At 54.8% G+C, this 17,977-nt stretch overlaps 5 protein-coding genes across 5 annotated transcripts; 3 read left to right on the top strand and 2 right to left on the bottom strand.

Moving 5' to 3' along the window:
* Positions 1-5,378: 5,378 nt before the first annotated feature.
* On the top strand, positions 5,379-6,557 carry khs-0 (Kievitone hydratase; the record flags this gene model as incomplete). The annotated part of the gene is made up of 2 exons (XM_032026005.1): positions 5,379-5,483; positions 5,589-6,557. The coding sequence occupies 2 exons, from the start codon at positions 5,379-5,381 to the stop codon at positions 6,555-6,557; spliced, it is 1,074 nt and encodes a 357-aa protein (XP_031877461.1).
* Positions 6,558-6,947: 390 nt separating this feature from the next.
* CGGC5_v004343 (Ankyrin repeat domain-containing protein 50) lies at positions 6,948-9,431 on the bottom strand (the record flags this gene model as incomplete). Its single annotated transcript, XM_032026006.1, has 1 exon — positions 6,948-9,431. The coding sequence occupies one exon, from the start codon at positions 9,429-9,431 to the stop codon at positions 6,948-6,950; it is 2,484 nt and encodes an 827-aa protein (XP_031877488.1).
* Positions 9,432-9,847: 416 nt separating this feature from the next.
* Positions 9,848-10,712, bottom strand: CGGC5_v004342 (Pleckstrin-like proteiny domain-containing family A member 8; the record flags this gene model as incomplete). The annotated part of the gene is made up of 4 exons (XM_032026007.1): positions 9,848-10,142; positions 10,208-10,326; positions 10,447-10,505; positions 10,565-10,712. The coding sequence occupies 4 exons, from the start codon at positions 10,710-10,712 to the stop codon at positions 9,848-9,850; spliced, it is 621 nt and encodes a 206-aa protein (XP_031877463.1).
* A 940-nt stretch (positions 10,713-11,652) lies between these two features.
* DES-1 (Gibberellin cluster GA4 desaturase) lies at positions 11,653-12,793 on the top strand (the record flags this gene model as incomplete). Its single annotated transcript, XM_032026008.1, has 3 exons — positions 11,653-11,807; positions 11,897-12,094; positions 12,256-12,793. 3 exons carry the CDS (start codon positions 11,653-11,655, stop codon positions 12,791-12,793), a joined length of 891 nt encoding a protein of 296 aa, XP_031877452.1.
* Positions 12,794-15,252: 2,459 nt separating this feature from the next.
* On the top strand, positions 15,253-17,956 carry CGGC5_v004340 (Phospholipase D1; the record flags this gene model as incomplete). Its single annotated transcript, XM_032026009.1, has 3 exons — positions 15,253-15,420; positions 15,495-17,691; positions 17,742-17,956. 3 exons carry the CDS (start codon positions 15,253-15,255, stop codon positions 17,954-17,956), a joined length of 2,580 nt encoding a protein of 859 aa, XP_031877464.1.
* Between the last annotated feature and the right edge of the window lie 21 nt (positions 17,957-17,977).

Raw genomic sequence — 17,977 nt, 5'->3', positions numbered from 1 at the left:
ATCTTAATTCCTCAACTTCAGACGATAGACCCGGAGGAACGCGGTGCTAGGGGGCGGCCAGGCGAGTTGTCCAGGCTCTTGGGTGTCTCCGTCTGCGCTGTACCATAGTAGCGCCCCCTTCGTGGTCCCTGTTTTTACCAAGAGCTGCAGAGCTTCAGAAAAAGCAGAAAAAAGAGCGCCTCCCGTCCCTCCTTAATTCATGTCAAACGGGTGGAGTGGCGCCGTCGTTTTCCACCAATGGGTCACCCCAGCACTTGGGTCTCGTTTCAAGCCCTGGCCCGACTGTGCTGCTGTTCGTGTTGTTAGTGTATGTAGGCTTGCTGTAGCTTCTACAGGTTAAACCGATTGAAGATTGATTGGTAGTAGATTCCGAAAATCTGGGGAAAGAGATACTGTAACATCATCAAAGCCCATCTTATTGAGGATGCTGCTTGTTGTTCATCAGGCATTGTCGATACTATCCGTATCATGTCGTTCAATCCTCTGCTCCTGACGGGAGGAACCATGAGAGGAATTGCGGTAGGAATCACCCTTGTCGCGGCTGTCAGCGCCGCCCGGGGTCGCCTGGGCGGTTGGCTTTACCGAGTCGCATCTTAATTGGCGTTCGTTATTGGCGCTATGCACGTTGGGATGATGACTGATTTTCTCGTTTAGCTACGAAATGGATTCTGGAGGAGCCCATCGCAAATCGAAATGATGATTCGAGATTGACCGTGACCCGATTCCGCGGATGCTACGGATATGCCTCAACGAACGCCATTGAACACGGTGATGTCCTAGGAGGCTCTTGATGTCTGTCGTGAGAGAATGACAGCTGCATGCATCATGTCACAACACGGCACTACCCAAGACAGACGCGCACTCTCCTGTCTCTCCCAAACTCCTAAGCGCCGCCTTTGATGCTTTTTCCAGCACTCTTCATATATCACCAACACGCCTCCGACGCAACCCCGGATTCCTGACATCACAATCCACACACAGGACAAGACGCCAAAAACTTCCCGAACCGTTCTCTGTGATTCCATGGGTCATCCTGCAGATAGCCGCTGCGCTCGTTCTCTCAGCTAACCGCACTACGGAGCAATTCGCCTTGCAAATCATCCCCAATCAAAAGAAACCCATCAGCCCAGGCTCCAATCTACACAATCTAATTGGCATCAGCATTTTCGCGCTCCCAACAATCAAAAATCCCCGAAAATCTAGACCGTCACGTCGACCCCGTCCCTCTTGTCAGCTCCCAGTGCAATGATCCTCTTCTTCCTGACGGGACCCCTGCGTCGTCTGGTGCCAACGACAGGACGAACCTGCAGGCAGGGATCTGAGAGAAGCCCATCCCGCCCCTGACGCTAATCCCGAATCATTCTAAAAATTTCCCGCCAAGCGACTCCAGTCTCTCCACCATCAACAAAGTTGTAACGTCTCCGTGGCCACTCCCACGGCTCCTTTTCCGTCGCAGGGCTTGGCGCGATGAGGAGCGTGCATCGTGAGCCTTTTGCCCTCCATGGAACGTCATTGCTCGTTACGTCGCATTCTCCCGGTCGATCAACCACTTTCGTCTTGGTGTGCAGTTGCATTTTGGGTTATTCCATGATCGGCCGGCCGGTGATGATTATCGCAAGGAGCACTCCTCCTCCACGGCCTTCCGAACTTCATGCTTTCTGGGAGATGCCGGATTACCCAGTGGTTCGGCTTCCTTCTGCCGGAATGGCGGGGGGCTTTTCCAGACCCGGAGGCCATCAGCAACCCGTTGGTAATCTCACCGCCGCTCCCGGTATCCCAACTATGCAATCTTAGGAAACATATTAGAGTTTCTCCGCAGGCCTCATTTGCCCTCGACAGCAGATGCTGTATCAGTCAGAAAATGTCAGCAAACAACTCGACCTGCTCTTCGGGGCGAGAGGAGGAAAGTCGCTCCGTAGACTTGCGTAGCCCCCCCGTCGGTTTCGTGTTTGTTGCTTCTCTAACCGAGACGGGTGGGAACGTCAGCCCGGCTAAGAGCAACTCCAGGCGAGCCACTGGACATCTCCCACTCCACGGTCCAGCCCGACCTCTGTAGGCAACCGAATGTATAGAAGATATTCCCGCGAATCAACGGATCAATTCCATGTATGGGCCTCATAGTGGATGATCAGGTCCTCAACTTCGTCGGTCAGTTGTCGCTTGAATCAGTCGACGATGCCACAACCCACCGCGAGAGATTACTTCGCGAGTTGCCCGCTAAGCCACGAAAGCTCTCGATTCACTTACAGAGAGAGTCCTTGGCCTCGATCTTCGGGATGTTCCCGTAGTTCCGCACATCAACTGAGTTGGGTGTAAGCGAGACAACGGGTTCCCCGCTCCCCCCTTATTACCGCGTCCGTCCTTCAAGCTGCAACACGGCCTATCCTGGTCCCGCCATCTTGGATATCAGTCACGGTTTCAGCGAGAAAGGGCCGTCTTAGCTAATATTCGTATAGCTGCAAGGCGAAGCCCGGGTAATTTGCAACTTTTGACTACATCGAAACGCGGAGTGGCCTTTAGCATGATGAGCTTTGGAAGAATATCCGATTCACAGACGGTGCTGCAAATGATCGCCCATCAAGCCGTTTGACTCGGTTTCTACTTAACTTCATAGGCTGTTGTATATCTACTTCGATCCAAGTCTAGAATGCAATGCGTTTAACGCCATCAGTTCCAAGAAATGTCAGCCAAAAACTTACACGCAACCAGGCACTCTGGTAGCTCTCGCGATCTAGAACCGTAAGCGACCTTTCTTCTAGTCAGATGACGGGGCATCAACCCCGGTCACCGGGCTGCCACCAGTCTGATAGCCTTATGGATGCCCCGCGTATCCTCGAGTCAGTGAATCTAGAAAATCATCACATCGCAATGATGAGAGTGGCGATTCCAAAAGTCCCGCAATCTTAAGCCGCATGGCCTGTTCTAGATTTCTTCTTCGCCAAATTCCCATGTCAATGCGCTGATTTCTGTTCCGGCTGAACGGCAGAGTCTTAGTTGCGTGTTGTAGATGGAATTTAGTATCCACGCATCGTAGCGCTTGTCGTCTTGTGACGAGACACGCAACGAAGAAGGACAGCGGTGAGAAAAGCCAGATAGAGGTCAGCATGCTGATGGCTGGGCTCTCAAGGTAGAAGACAGCGGTGAGAGGGAGATAACAGCAACAGTCTCATTTGTCAAAATGCTGACCTTTTTGGGGGTTTTCTGTTCTTGCTCAACTGCATGGAGCTTCAAATACCATGTGCCATTACCGGCGCTTTTAGTTTTGATATGACGCAATACATCCGGAGCTGAATTTACAAATACAGAACGCACTATGTTTATTGTGACAGTTAGAGGATCAGAGAGGAGGATAGCATTAATATTGACTGCAGCCCTGCCTAGTGATCCTTTGTACCTTGGAATGTCATGACAGGATTTAACTTTAAGGGAATAGAGCATATCTGAATCATTAAGCCAACACGGCTGAGAACATGTTATGGGGAGATTCTATATATTCGACTGACATCCGTAGAATCTCTCTAGCGTGGACCATGACCCGACTAGTGCATTCCTCGGTTGATAGTTCTACATGCCTTGCCATTCTTGCGTCATCTCCACCTCGTCCTCATCCTCTTACCCTGCCAATTTCTCTTGTCACACATGTAAAGATGAGACGGTGTATATATTTGCCATTTTGCAAGCCTTGTCCATGATGGTGGAGAACCTGTCTCACTCAGAATGATTTGAGGTTTTTCTGTCAGCAGGGCTCCTCCACTTGGGACCGTATGCTTGGTCTCCTCGAGCCTTCCTCAGCTTGGTAGGTGAATGATGTTCGAGTCGTGCGGGGAAAATTGCAGATCTGTTGAAATGGCGGTCTGCTTAGCAAGCTGCTAACTCTTTCGCGATCCTTGAGGCCTTGTATTGGCTAAATGGGAGACGGGATGCCTTGCATTAAGCATCATATGCAAGATACGGTGTATCAACTGACCTTGGCTTTTGAAGTAACTTCCATTATAAAAGAAAACTCCTAACCAGCTTGACATGAATGTGGGATACAGACTGATACATCCATAGTAGTTGCCAATGGCTGGGTATGCTTTTCCTATCCATGCATTGGCTTCTCGACTAGTCTCAGACAGGTTGTCGCCAAACTTGAAATGTTTCTTGTGATCACGCCCAAAAGCCTCCCTTTTCAGTATTGAAGCATGTTGTTTCACAGAATTGGTAGAAATTTTGATATCGATGAAGAAAAATAGGGGGTGTATTTACCTACGCTTGAAGATAGACCTGTTCTGAAGCAACTCAAACTGGCACAGTTGGATTAATCACAGGTCGACACTTTTAACCTTATCTCACTGTAATGCTGTGTTCAAAGGGCATAGCAAAGGAGATAGCTTGCCTAGGAAAATGTTGATTTTCTAGGAACGTGTAGTCGTTCTGGAAAGGTCCCCGCGCCTGAATTTGCCAGGTTACATTGACTTGTTACCAACTCACCTTGGACGCTAGCCAGAGCGGTCCTTACATGCAAACCAAGTGACACACACCCGTGTAGTGTAGCGGTTTACTTGAGCAGTATTTGTCAGATCACAAGGGACTCAAACCCCAGCTACGTGATTATAGTGTGCCAGGAAAAGTATCTCCTTCGAAGGCGAAAGAGGATAAATACACAACAACAACTAAGAGGTGGGGACTGAAATAGGTTGCACACGATACCAGAAAACTCGATCGTGCGGTCCCGACTCTCTTATCCACAACAGAGATACTATTCATCACACCCGCGCATCCCGCGGCGCCGCTCCGGCGCCCACCCTCACATCAGGAATCGCCGGCCGGAGTGGGGCACCCGGATTTCGGCGCATATATGTAAGCCGTACGAGGAAACGGGATACGGAGACCACAAGCAGTCATCACCAACATCACGGACTCGAACAGACCTTGCTCAGCTGAAAATTCTCCTACCGTAGCCTGAAGTGTGGAGAGGCAAGCCCACCCACGCTTGCGTGTACAAGGCCGGAGATTGTGATACTGTGGGATGAACTCCTTCTCTATCGGTACAATGCGTCCAGAATTTTCACTGAGAGATGGAGAATGGTTGCAGGTGGATCGAATGAAATATCACGCAGAACAACTGCGTGAAAGGCTTTGACTGGACGATAGAGGAGGGCCGGTAAGTTGAGCCTACGCACTCGACGGGCTGATATCACCACCGAGATAGGCCCGCAACTCGGGCGCGAGAAGACACGGCCGGCTTTGGGGATATGCCATGATGCCGGTTTTCTTTCCCGTGGCAGAAAGTATTTCAGAAGAGAAGACGGCCCTTGGTGGTGCTCAACAAGAACGCCGAATAACACCACAACCAGTCAAAGCTTAGAACATCTCATACCAAACTGTCAGCCGCAATGCAGTCCTCTCTGCTCAAGCTTGCGATTCTTCTCGCGCAGCCCCTCGTCGGGACCGCAGCGACCTTTCGCCCCGAACGGGATGGCCTTCTGCGCGAAGGATTGGTACGTAAACCAACTCACTCTCTATTTCTTCCCCTGTGTTAGAGGGAACACACACACACACACACACACACACACTCGATAACCAAACTGACACATCCTCGCCAGCAGAACCTACCCACCTTTAACCCTGCCGTCTCGCAGACAATCAACCAGACACACAACCTCCCCTCAGACGGCTCCTTCTGGTCCTCCTCCTTCATCCACGCCTCCAACAACCACTCCTACCTCGTCCTCTCCCACCTCCTCCCCAGCATCGCAATCTACCGCGCCTCCATCCTCGACATCACCGACCCAACCTACTACGCGCAGTACCAAGTCCTCACCAGTCCCATCTCCCCCTTCTCCCCGTCCGGCGTGTTCAACACCTCCTTCCCCGACTACGGCTTCGGCTCGACCAGCATCACCGATGGCATCTCCGAGCTGCGCACCTGGAGCGCCAGGCCCGAGGACGGGGTGGAATTCGACCTCACCTTCTCCACCTCCGCGCCCATCCTCCTCAACGGCGGCCTCGGCTTCTTCCAGTCCCGCAACACCACCGTCTACGAGTGGAGCATGCCCGCAGGCCTCACGCGCGGCTGGATCGCCGTCAACGGGACCCGGCTCGCCGTCGACCCGGCGCGCTCGCTGACCTGGTACGACCGGCAGTGGGGCGGCGCGCCGCCGGGTTGGTCGTGGTTCGAGCTCCACCTCGAGAACCCCGACCAGACGGCCTACGACGTGCCCATGTCCGTGTGGGTGTGGGAAGAAGCTGGCGCCGCGGCCGGGCTAGCGACGATCAGAGACGGACGTGATGTGCAGAAGGTCGTTCCCGTGACGTCTCTGGTGCCGTCGAACAGGACATACACCTCGCATTCGTCGGGGGCCGTGTACCCCCTTGACTGGACGCTTGAGCTGGGCGACGCGACGAGGCTATGCATTTCCAGCGTGAGGCCGGACCAGGAGATGGTTGCCGAGGGCGGGCTGTTGCCGACGTATGAGGGATATGTTACCGTCTCTGGTGTGTATCAGGGAAACCAAACCGTCGAGGGGTATGGACTCGTTGAGTTGGAGATTGTCACTTCCGACGCGCTGTAAACGATGAGGGCATGATGCTGTATGGTGAATAGCTGCCCGAGAAGGCCTGTTTCTCAATTGGCTCAAAGTGTAGACGAGAGCATGTGCTATGTGAAGACACGTTTTTCAAGTCTATCGTGTAATTGTACTCTTGGCCTGTCGACGATTAATAGATATCAACCACCTCACTTTCATTAGCCAACAATGATGCTAGCACAGTAAACCAAATTCAAACACATGGAGATCAGAGTATCAAGCGGTGGACTATACACTGAAACCATCATCTTACATTTCTCCGTTTACATAAACTAGATTGCTTAGCGTTGACGCCTACTCCATGACACACCACACCTGCGAAGCAATTACACCGTCTGCATATTCGAACATACCCCCACACCTGATCCCCCATTCCTACCGATTCCTGATTGGAATGAGAGGCACTGCCTGAGGATACGTGCTCAGCAATTCCGAGCGCCTCTGAGTCCAGTTGGACTCGATAGTCCTCAAGTCCATGTACAGAAATGGGGCCTTGGGTACTCTCAGACCCATCTTGTATCCGGCCTGGCACAGACACTCAATGGTATAATTACTCTGGCCGGTCGCGCAAGCCCAGTCAAGCGTGGTCGGCAAGTCGTCGGTGGGATTTTGATGAAAGCGGCTCGGGTCTCGGGCTGCGTGAAGCTGGGGCATCCTCGGAAGCAACATGTCCACGAGTCTCTTCTTGCGCTCAGTCATCCTTCTCTGCAGCTCCGGGAGCAAATGCCGGGCCTTCATATGAGCCGAGGGCTTAGAGCTGTGAAAGGCATACTTTGGGTTCAGCTCATAATTTGGAAGAGCGCACATTGGCAACTGATTTTCATCATCCCAGCGACGGATGGCGTCCCCCAGGCCGTAGATGTCCTCTTCTTCCTGATCAACGCGTCTCACCATTGTCTTCCAGGCACTGTCAAAGCTGTCGTGGAACGGTTCTTGCAAGGCATCTCGCTGGTGCCTATTGTAAACGCCACCGAGGACCACGTCAAGGGGCGAGAGGCATTCGGCCGTAAGTTTGGTCTCAGTTTTGGCGCCAAAGTCAAGGAGAATCTTGATGGCTATCTTATCAAGCCAGAATGCTGCGTAGTGAAGCGAATTGAAGCCTTCAAAGTCAGCCTCGTTGGGGTCAGCCCCGTGTGTGAGCAGCCACCGGAGCAGCTTGTGGCGGTAGAAGTTCAGGTCCCCAACGCGGTGATCGAAGCGGTGGCTCAGGAGGGCGATGAGGGGACTGACGCAAAAAGGCTCAATCAGACTGTTAATCTGTTCCTTGATGTCACATGCGTTCCACATTGCTTCCGGTATAGACGGGTCGTCAACGAGGGGCTGCATGAAAAAGAGCTGAAGCGGGGTATATTTTGCGAAGACTCTTGTGCGGCTTTTGTGCGGTATCATGTACCAGAACTCTCGGTCTATCTTGCCAATACGATGGGAGTTGTGTGTGACTTTGTGTCGGTTGGCAACCCAGTGCTCACGCTGAAGAGCCACCTGGCCATGGCGGGTGAAGAGATATTCAATGGCGCCCCTGATGGCTTCGCTGATCTTGGCCTTGTCCCCTATCACGGGGTTCTTGTGCAGGCTTTCTGGAAGGAAGAGGTCGTGAAGTGGCGATGCCTGGAAGTATTCGCCTGTTAATTCGTCCTTGTAGTCCTTGATGTTGTGATTTGTGCCCATGGCATTGGCACCGTTGTCGAGGAGAATTTTGATGTGAGCAAGATTAAGCTGCCGGCAAGCGAGGTTTAATGCCGTCTGAGGAATCGTGCCCTCTAGAATTTGGCTGACAGAGTCACCGATATCAATCAGCGTGTTGCGCTCAGGGCCGCCGCCAGTGATCTCGTTGACATCGATTCCCGTGTTGATTAGTTCCTGCACAGCTGATCCACAGTCCTTTTGGCGCAGACAGACGGCGTGTAACGCGTTGAGACCGACTCTGCGAGGTGTCTGTACGGAAGCACCGACCTGTAGAAGCTTGCGAATCATTTGCGCAGAGACGGCATGATGGAGGACGGGAATCTTCGGACCGTGGGAGGTTTGGCCTCCATGATCTAATTGCGCTCCAGACTGCATTAGGGTGTCTACTAAATCGACGTGACCCTGGGCAACGGCATGAGCGAACATTCGTGTGTTGGGGTCGGCAATGTACTGGTCCTGGGATTGAGGCCGTGCTTCTTGAAGTATCAAACGGAAAATTTCTACTGCGTTTTCGGGTGCCAGCAAAGCCAAATGAAGAGGTGACTTGACGCAAAAACGGTTGACGCTCATGGCATTACGGAGTTGCGTGGTGAAGCTTTCGACCAGGGGAGCCACTTGCCACCTCTGTTCCAACCCCTCGAGATCTCTGACATTAGCGCCGGCATTGAGGAGTAGCTGGACGCTCTTCAAGTGACCCATGTATGTCGCGGCCATGACGGGGGACAATGCAGCGTGACCGAAACCTGTTGGAGTGTAGTTTGGATCCGCACCCGGTTGCTTCAAGGCGTTACTCAGTAACGTTGCATATCCTCTCGAGGCAGCGAAGTGGATGGCCAACGGATTCTCGCTGGCAGCATCCCATCTGAGAGCGATAGATAGAATCTTTTCGCGAAAGTACCGGGAAACTGTGCTGGCCCGGAGCATGGACAGAGTAGGACATTCCTGTAGGCAGACTGTTACTTGCCTCACCGCATGATCGATGTTTTGCTCGGAATCGTCCTCGGCCAGAGAGCCGTTCGCTTCATCTTGAGCCAACTGATTCTGAAACGAATCGCTCATGATTATAATTCCTAGTTCTTCGGCGATGCGCAGAAACAGTTCGGGAGGTAATCTGACTTGGAAATCGCCCATCGCGCCATTGAGGCCCTGGACCCTTGTCATGATCTTTGACATTGTGTGGGTTGGTCAAGTGCGTTCTAGTTGGTTTTGGAGAATCGAGTCTGGATTTCTTTTGCCATTAATGCTGTTACCCGACTGGAAGATTGGGTCGAGGGGGGAAAGAGAGAGAGCTTATATGTTTAGCTGTTCTTAAGTACCATTCAGCATGCTTGGAGATTTCACAGAGCAATTGTGTAATGACAAGCGCATTGTGTTGGTCGATGTTTGATCAAAGAACGCCTTGTCCGAGTTTCGACGGCGTGATTCATTTCTATGCTGCGTGAACTGGCTCGTAGCTGACGATGTACTCGCACCGCAGCGGAGACCGACATGTTTTTTCTTACATCATATCGCGATTGATATCCTTATTTTGTTTCCATTGTTTCCTTTTCTCTTTATGTTCATATCAAAGAGTTACATGTGTGTTCTTTTTACCACTTGGCGTCCTTGCTGGCGAGGAAGCCCTTGAGGATGCCCACAATCTTCTCGAGGGCGGCGAGGTAGACGCGGAGCTGGGAGGCGACCTTGTCCTGGTCGTCACCGAGCTTAGCGTAGAAGTCCTTGCGGTAGGGGCAGGCGCTCATGGCGGCGCTGAAGATGGGCTTGACGAGGAAGCTGTGGTGGGGCTTGAGAGTGGTGCTGTAGGCGTTGCGGAAGGACTCGGAGAGCTCCTCGGACTCCTTGGCGACGTTCTGGCTGAGGGCGATGCAGGTGAACTCGAGGCCGCTGCGAACAATGCCGTTAGCTTTCCGTCTTTCTCCTCTTGTCATGAAATGCGTAGGGGGGCTTACCGAGTCAACCAGAGGAGACCCTCGGTGGCGACGTGCTTCTTGGTGGCCAGCTCGTTCTTGACAAGCTCCTGGAGGTTGGCGGACTCGCCGGGAGCGGCGAGCTGACGGTCACGGATCTTCTGTACGTCGGAAACGAATCAGCCATTGTTTGCGTGGACTCGGAGGTATTGTCGGCTGTGGAGAGACTCGGAGGCAGGGAGACGACAGGGAGAGCGTCGTCAAAGAGGGGTGTTCCGTACCTTGATGTTGCCGCCCATGTCGCTCTTAACGGGGCCGAAAGCGACACCACCGAGGGCATCTGTGGAACAGCTCGTCAGAAAAAGGAAGCACTGAGCGCGGGTTCATTGTTGGGCTTACCGAAGATGGTGGTCAGAGACTCGGCGGCATCGAGGAACTCGGAGGTAGCAATGGCATTCTCCTTGTCGGCGTCGACGGGGACGTCGACAAAGGACTTCTTGAAGGTGTCGAGGTAGGTGCCTCCGGGGGGGATCTGAGCAGTGGCCATTGTGTCTGTTTGATTGTTTGGATCTTGTTTGTTGGAAAGAAGGAAGAAAGGAAGAAAGAAGCAAAGCCGAAGGGAGAGAGAGTGGAGGGAAGTTGTTGAGGTCAATGGAATCAGGAAAGTTCAAGCTGTCCCTTGAAACTGCACCGGCACCGGGAATCGAGGGGCGGTCAAGCAAGCCTGCGGAAGCCACGCACCACCACAGCCAGCAGCAGCTCACCTCATAGCGGGGAGCGGGGACCTCAGACACCCTGGACGATGGAGGTGCTGCCATGTCCAGGGCCTGGCGACCCCACTGGAGCAATGCAGCAATGCCACTGGACTGGCATCCGGTGTCTGTCTGGCAAGGTGTCTGGCTGGCTGGTATTGCTGCGTGGACAGTGGGTGGACTCGCCTGGACTGGGCCGCTGGGGCCATTGGAGAAGGGCGCTAGCGATCGAACTGCAGCTGCTGCAGTGGGGCGAGGGGGCCAATAGTCGCTGTCCAGCGTCCCTGATACACCGTACAGTGCCAGCTAGATTACCCCTCATTCCTGCTCATCTGCGTAAAAGCCCGTCCCTAGGAAACAAAGCACTGTGCATGGACGCATACGGCACGGTGTAGCGCGGGGTCGCGGAAAAAGGAGACTGCGGAGCTCCGGCCAGTCGGGCGGCTTCCCTCTGCCGTGCCGCCGGCCCAGATCAGGGTCTCCCCTCGCAGTCTCCAGTCCCGATCATGAACTCACCATCGTGTTCCTGAGAATCCCCTTGCGTGGCTTCGTCTGATTTACCATTCGTCTCTGAGAAGCTCGCGGGTCCTCGCTGCGAACGAGCCTACGAACAATTGAACTCTGTTTACACCGCGGGACGAACCGCTACAGCTCCCACTTCGCTACCACCTCACATCTCAGGTCAATAGCACTGACTTTCGACACTCGATAAACGCAGTTATCTCATCATTCACCATGGCGGTGGGGTCGACGCTCTCATCTGTGCCAGACACGGCGCAGATTAAATCCACAGAAACCGGGGGACGGGCACCGCGAAACATCGTCACCAGCATCAACTACTACGACGACCCTGGCGACGGATCCTCTCCGCCCCCAGTCGTCGTTGGGGGGTAAGACGCTTTTCGTCGTCTCCCCGAACTCTCTCAGTGGCCTCATGCATACACGTGTGCGGTACAGATAACTCATGTCTCGTCACCAGCCAGAAAGTCACAAATGAGCGGAAAATGATCCCTCACACCATGACCGTCACCGACGTCACCGGCGACGAGGACTCCTTCACCCTCGACTCCCACGGCTTCCAGTACCTCCGCCACGCAAGTGTCGAGACGGAATTCACAGACGAGGAGCGCATCAAGAACGTCTACTACCCCGAGGCCGAGAAGCTCTACAAGGAAATGTAAGTCCATATTTTTTCACCTCTTCCCTTGCGAACCCTTCCTTCTCAGTGGACGGAACGGAGGGAGCGGTGTAAGGAACACCGGTGGGCCGCAATCAAGTCGCAATCAAGAAAAGATACCCCCATGCTCACCAGGGTGGTTCCTCGTCCGAACCATGCAGCACGGGTGCCAGCAGAGTCGTCATCTTCAACCACCAGATCCGCCGCGGGCCGGCCAACTGGCACTCCCTCGGCGAGCGCAACACGGAGCAGCGCGGGCCGCTGCACAAGGCCCACGTCGACCAGTCCTACGACGGCGCCCTCATGATGGCCCGGCACCACCTCGGCGCCGAGGCCGACGAGCTGCTCGCGCCCGGGCGCCACCGCTTCCAGATCATCAACCTCTGGCGGCCCATCAAACCCGTGCGCAAGGACCCGCTGGCCGTCGCCGACGGCAACTCGGTCACCGAGGCGGACCTCGTCGCGGGCGCCATCATCTACCCCCGCCACCGCGCCGAGACGTGGACCATCAAGGCGAACCCGGCGCATCGGTGGTACTACAAGGACCAGCAGCGGCCGGACGAGCCGCTGCTCATCAAGTGTTTTGACTCGGACACGTCGGTGGTCAGGCGGGCGGCGCATTGTGCTTTCCGGGACCCAGAGATGGATGGGGAGGAGCACCGGCAGAGCATCGACATTCGGGCGTTGGTGTTTCACTGAAGTTGCGTGTTGACTGGATTACATGACTATGGCAATGGAGTGAACAGAGAGCGACTTAGACCTAACTTACCTTTTTACCGTTGAAGCAAACGGATGACAACGGTATTTCCTGTGAGACGCTGGCGGAAAGGAGGCGTCCACGTGGGAAAGAATACACGATTTCAAGACACCCCTGTTTGACCAGCACGTGGAACGGGCTACAACGGCTGTGATCGATCTGCCCGCGATGATGTCCAACTACGAATAGGGTGTGTGCGCTAACCGGGCAGGTCTCAGACCTCGCGTTCCCCAGGTTTAGAGAGTTTGACTCTGCGTCGGAAGCTACGAGTGCCCGCCTGAGATGACAGGAGCTTGGCGAGAGCCTCATTCTAACGAAGCTGTGATGCATCGCAGGCTAGGCCACCTCGAAGCAAAATTTAAGCAATCGAGGCGTATCCTGTGACGGACGTGATCAAGCGACCTGATTCCTCGATGATAAATCCCCATCGTCCAATACATTGCTCTTTGCGACAGCGACAACATCATCTGCCGAGTTGAAGCCAGCACCCCATCCGAGCGTGCATGGATAGCCTCCTCAAAGTTGAGCCGCTGCTGGATAAGCTTGTATTTCGGCAAATTTTGCCTCGTTAAAAAATAGAGCCTTGCCATCCAGAGTGCCGGTGACTGCACAAGCCAGGATGGTAAGGGCAATGGTGTCGCCGAGGCCAGTTCGTTTCGTGATGTGACGTCAGAGAGCCTCATTAAACAAGTTCGGAGAGGCTCCGTCGTGCTACCTCTCATTCAGGCAATTGGAATGGCACCATTGCTTGCCCTGCTGTACGATGACTAGGACAAGCCGGTACTCGGCACCTGCACATTCTCTTTGCCCTCTTTCTTTTCTTGGGAAATGCTTGGAAGGACCGGTGGAAGCTGCACATGTCGGTAAGGTACCTTCTCACAGCAGCAGCTGGCCCTTCCTGGCCTGCCTTGGGGAGAGGAGGTTGGCTCCTGCCACAGCTCAGCTCAGCTCGGGTCGCTGCCTTATCGATACGTCGAATAACCCCACTCATTCTGTCTCATCAGCCAACCGGTGTCTGCCGTTGGCAAATGACGTCAAGACGAAAATAGAGCAGCAGCCCACCTGCCTTCCAACTCTGCTACCAGTGACGGCGTTGCTCTGACCAATTCCAATTTGGGTTCGGCTGCTCTTCCCTGCCACCGGCGCATCGAGCGCGGGGCTCATGGTTTTTTTACGTTAATTTTGTTTGACAGCTGTTCCGATATATTGTTTATCTGTTCGGTTCAGTGCGAATGCGGCAGGTCCAATGACTTTGGGCTAATGTCTGGCCGAAGCTAGAGTGCCACGAACAACTGGAGCACGCGAGCCCTTGCTGGGCTGAGAAACGCTGCAAATGCACGACGAAAAGCCCCGCCGCTGCTGTCACCCGTCACACTCACCCCTCCTTCAGCTGCGAACTGCGACCTGCGAGCTGCAGAGTCTGCGCTGTGCTGTGCTGTCCAAATTCCTCTTGGAGTCTGAGTCTATTCTCTCAGCAGAATGCCCAGCCACCAATTGCCATCGCCAATGGCCCTGGAAGAGGCGCAAGACGCGCGGCTTCGCATCCCGCCGGGGCAATCCGTACCACCCCTCGGGATCCTGCCCTACCGCACTCTGCCCTTTTGCCCTCCCATTCTTGGCCCGATGGAGGGTGAGCTTCCAGGTTTGTGGCCCAGGTGGGAGCCTCTTGGTTGGTGGTGTTCCTGAGCACAGCGTGGCATCGAGGCAAGGGGCCAAGACCACCACCATGGGCGAATCTTGCATCGGATCACCGCGGCTCTGTTCGGCCTGCTTCATATCGACAGAGAGGCAAGCAGGCATTCAATGCTTCCTCGCAACACGACAGGAATCGACCCAGCGGATCGTCAGATGCCCCGCCTCTAGCTCGTCAAATGGCACTCTAGCCTTGTCGCCAGCGTCGCCCTGTCTCACCACCAAAACCGTCCCGGTCCCAGCCCAGTCGGTGTCCCAGCGCCGCCCACACTTTTAGCCCTCCTCCGTGCCCTTCCAAAGTGGAATCCTGCTTTTCTTCCTTGCCTTGCTGCAGTCCGCTCCTCCTGCTTCCGGCCGAGCTATCTGACCTCACTCCCGCCCACCTGGACTGCACTCTCCGCCGTCCCCGTATGACATAGCCCTTTGGTTTCAAGCTTTCCCATAAGCTTTTGTCGCGCGCCCTCCTCCATTCCCTCTTCCGTCTTCCCGTCTTGTCTACACTTCTCTGCCATCTCAAGCCTCACCCAAGCTCCAGCCCAAGCTTGCCGTTATCCCGTGTTGGCTGGAATGCAACGGCTTGCCCACTCCACCGCCCCTCGCTTTACCCCGCGAACCCTGTGATACCCCTCCATACCATTACGAATTCATGATCCAGACACTAGCCAACGCCCATTGATACCCGTTTCCCGCCGTTCCACCCGTCGCCAAGATGTTCACCACCGACCACAAGGACGACAACCCTGAAAATGAGAGCTTCTTCCACAAGCTGAAGAAGCCCTTCCGCGAGCTCGAGGAGAAGCTCGAGGGCACCCACCTCCACGACGCCAAAGTCCACCTAACCCACAAGAAGCACCAAATCGGCAAGTTTGCCAACCTCGTAAGCTCCCATCCCCGTTTCGGCCTGCTCAATTCGCAAGCGCCAGTCACGAAATTAACCCGTGCGCGCACCAGTTCAACGCGAACCACCGCCACGACGAGGAGCACGAAAAGGCGACCGACGACAAGCGAGCCAAGATCGCCGAGGAGCACCGCTTCAAGTCCTTCTTCCCCGAGCGCGACGGCAACCTCATCAAGTGGTATGTCGACGGCCGCAATTACTTCTGGGCCGTCTCCGAGGCCCTCGAGCAGGCCAAGGAGACCATCTACATTGCCGACTGGTGGCTGTCGCCCGAGCTGTTCCTCCGCCGCCCGCCGCACTACAACCAGGAATGGAGACTGGACAAGGTCCTCAAGCGCCGCGCCGAGGCGGGAGTCAAGATCTTCATCATTGTTTACCGTGAGGTTGAGGCTGCACTGACGTGCAACTCGGCGCACACCAAGCACGCCCTGCAGGCCCTCTGTCCCGAGGGTACCCCTGGATATGGAAACATCAGAATCATGCGCCACCCTGACCACAACGTCTTTGAGAACGCCGCCGACATGACCTTTTACTGGGCTCACCACGAGAAGTTCATCGTCATTGACTATGCGATGGCCTTCATTGGAGGCCTCGATCTCTGCTTCGGTCGCTGGGACACTAACGACCACCCGCTTGCCGACGTGCACCCCGAAGGTGTGCAGAATGAGGTCTGGCCTGGCCAGGACTTCAACAACAACAGAATTATGGACTTCCAGAATGTGCAGGATTGGAAGCAGAATGAGCTGAGCAAGGCGCAGTACGGACGCATGCCGTGGCACGACGTCTCAATGGGTGTCGTTGGACCCTGCGTCTACGATATCGCCGAGCACTTCGTCCTGCGCTGGAACTTTGTGAAGCGTGACAAGTACAAGCGCGACGACCGATTCGACTGGATCCAGCTTCAGAACCGGCTGAATGAGGATGAGGATCTTGTGGGAGTGCAGAGGCCTAAGCACCCGGTGGGCGACTACGTCACTCACCCTCTCAGCGACCTCAGCTCCAAGAACTTGGAAAACCGCGGCACCATGCATGCCCAGGTTGTCCGCTCAAGCGCCGACTGGTCCAGCGGTATCCTGACGGATCACTCCATCCAGAATGCCTACTCTGAGATTATCCGCAAGGCCGAGCACTTTGTCTACATTGAGAACCAGTTCTTCATCACCGCCACTGGAGACCAGCAATCGCCTATCCACAACACCATCGGCCGCGCCATTGTCGATGCAGTCGTCAGAGCTGGCAAGGAGAACCGCAAGTTCCGCGTCATCATTCTCATCCCTGCCATTCCCGGTTTCGCCGGTGACCTCCGAGACGATGCCGCTACCGGTACCCGCGCCATCATGGACTACCAATTCAAGTCAATTTGCCGCGGGGAGCACTCCATTTTTGAGCAGTGCCGAGCTCAAGGTGTCGACCCGAGAAACCACATCTTCTTTTTCAACTTGCGCTCGTATGATCGACTGAGCAGAACCTCGGCCGTCGAGAAGAGAGAGAAGGACACTGGCGTTAAGTATTTGGAGGTCCAGCGCGCGCAGGCCGAGGAGGTCATGGGTGCTGGTATCCACGGAACCAAGGACCCTGTCGCGGGGGAACGCGACACGCATATGGGTTCCGTGAAGGATCAGTCTGGAAATGGCCGCCCTCAAGAAGCCAGGGATGCGCTGGATGCCAAGCAGAAGTTCGAGGCAAGCTTGGGCGAGAACGGACACAAGACCGTCTACTCAGTTGCTCATCACGCCATGGCCAACTCTGGCTCTATTGAGGAAGAAATCTGGGACGACGAGGACCCCGAGACTGAGATCCGCAACTGGATCCAGGAAGAACTCTACATCCACTCCAAGTTGCTCATTGCCGATGACCGTATCGTGGTGTGCGGTTCCAGCAATCTGAACGACCGCAGTCAGGTCGGCCACCACGACAGCGAGCTGAGTATCGTCATGGAGGACACCAAACATGTGACGAGCACGATGAACGGACAGCCGTATGAAGCAGGATGGCACGCGACGTCCCTGCGACGATACCTCTGGCGCGAGCACCTCGGTCTCCTCCCCTCCCAGGAGTTGGACGGCAGTAAAGACATCAACGCACGGCCTCCCGGCGAGGACTCGCCCAACGACCCGTGGGACCGCGACGACAGCTGGAAGTTTACCGAGGATCCCCTCAGCGACGAGTTGTGGGATCTGTGGACGACGAGAGCGACTAAGAACACCGAGATGTTCAGGCACCTGTTCCACGCTGACCCCGATGACCACAGTAAGTTCACAGAACCAAGTGCTGTTCAGGCAAATCTAACTCGGTCACAGTCAAAACTTTTGAGGACTACGACAGATATCTGCCTCCCAAGGGACTCAAGTCGGGCCACATCTTCGACCAGTTCATGCCCGCCGCCGATGCGCGAAAGAAGATTGACCAAATCAAGGGTCACCTTGTGTGGTTCCCGCTCGACTTCCTGCGAGACGCCGAGATGGCTGAGAAGGGTCTGCAAGTCAACCAGTTCACAGAGAGTGTGTACACGTAAAAGTCTCGGCTTTACACAGGT

Source organism: Colletotrichum fructicola (genome assembly GCF_000319635.2).
Source record: "Colletotrichum fructicola Nara gc5 chromosome Unknown KSG_Nara_v1_contig02, whole genome shotgun sequence".
NCBI lineage: Eukaryota > Fungi > Ascomycota > Sordariomycetes > Glomerellales > Glomerellaceae > Colletotrichum > Colletotrichum fructicola.
The sequence above is the reverse complement of the archived record's forward strand: the minus strand, read 5'-3'. Positions and strand labels throughout refer to the sequence as shown.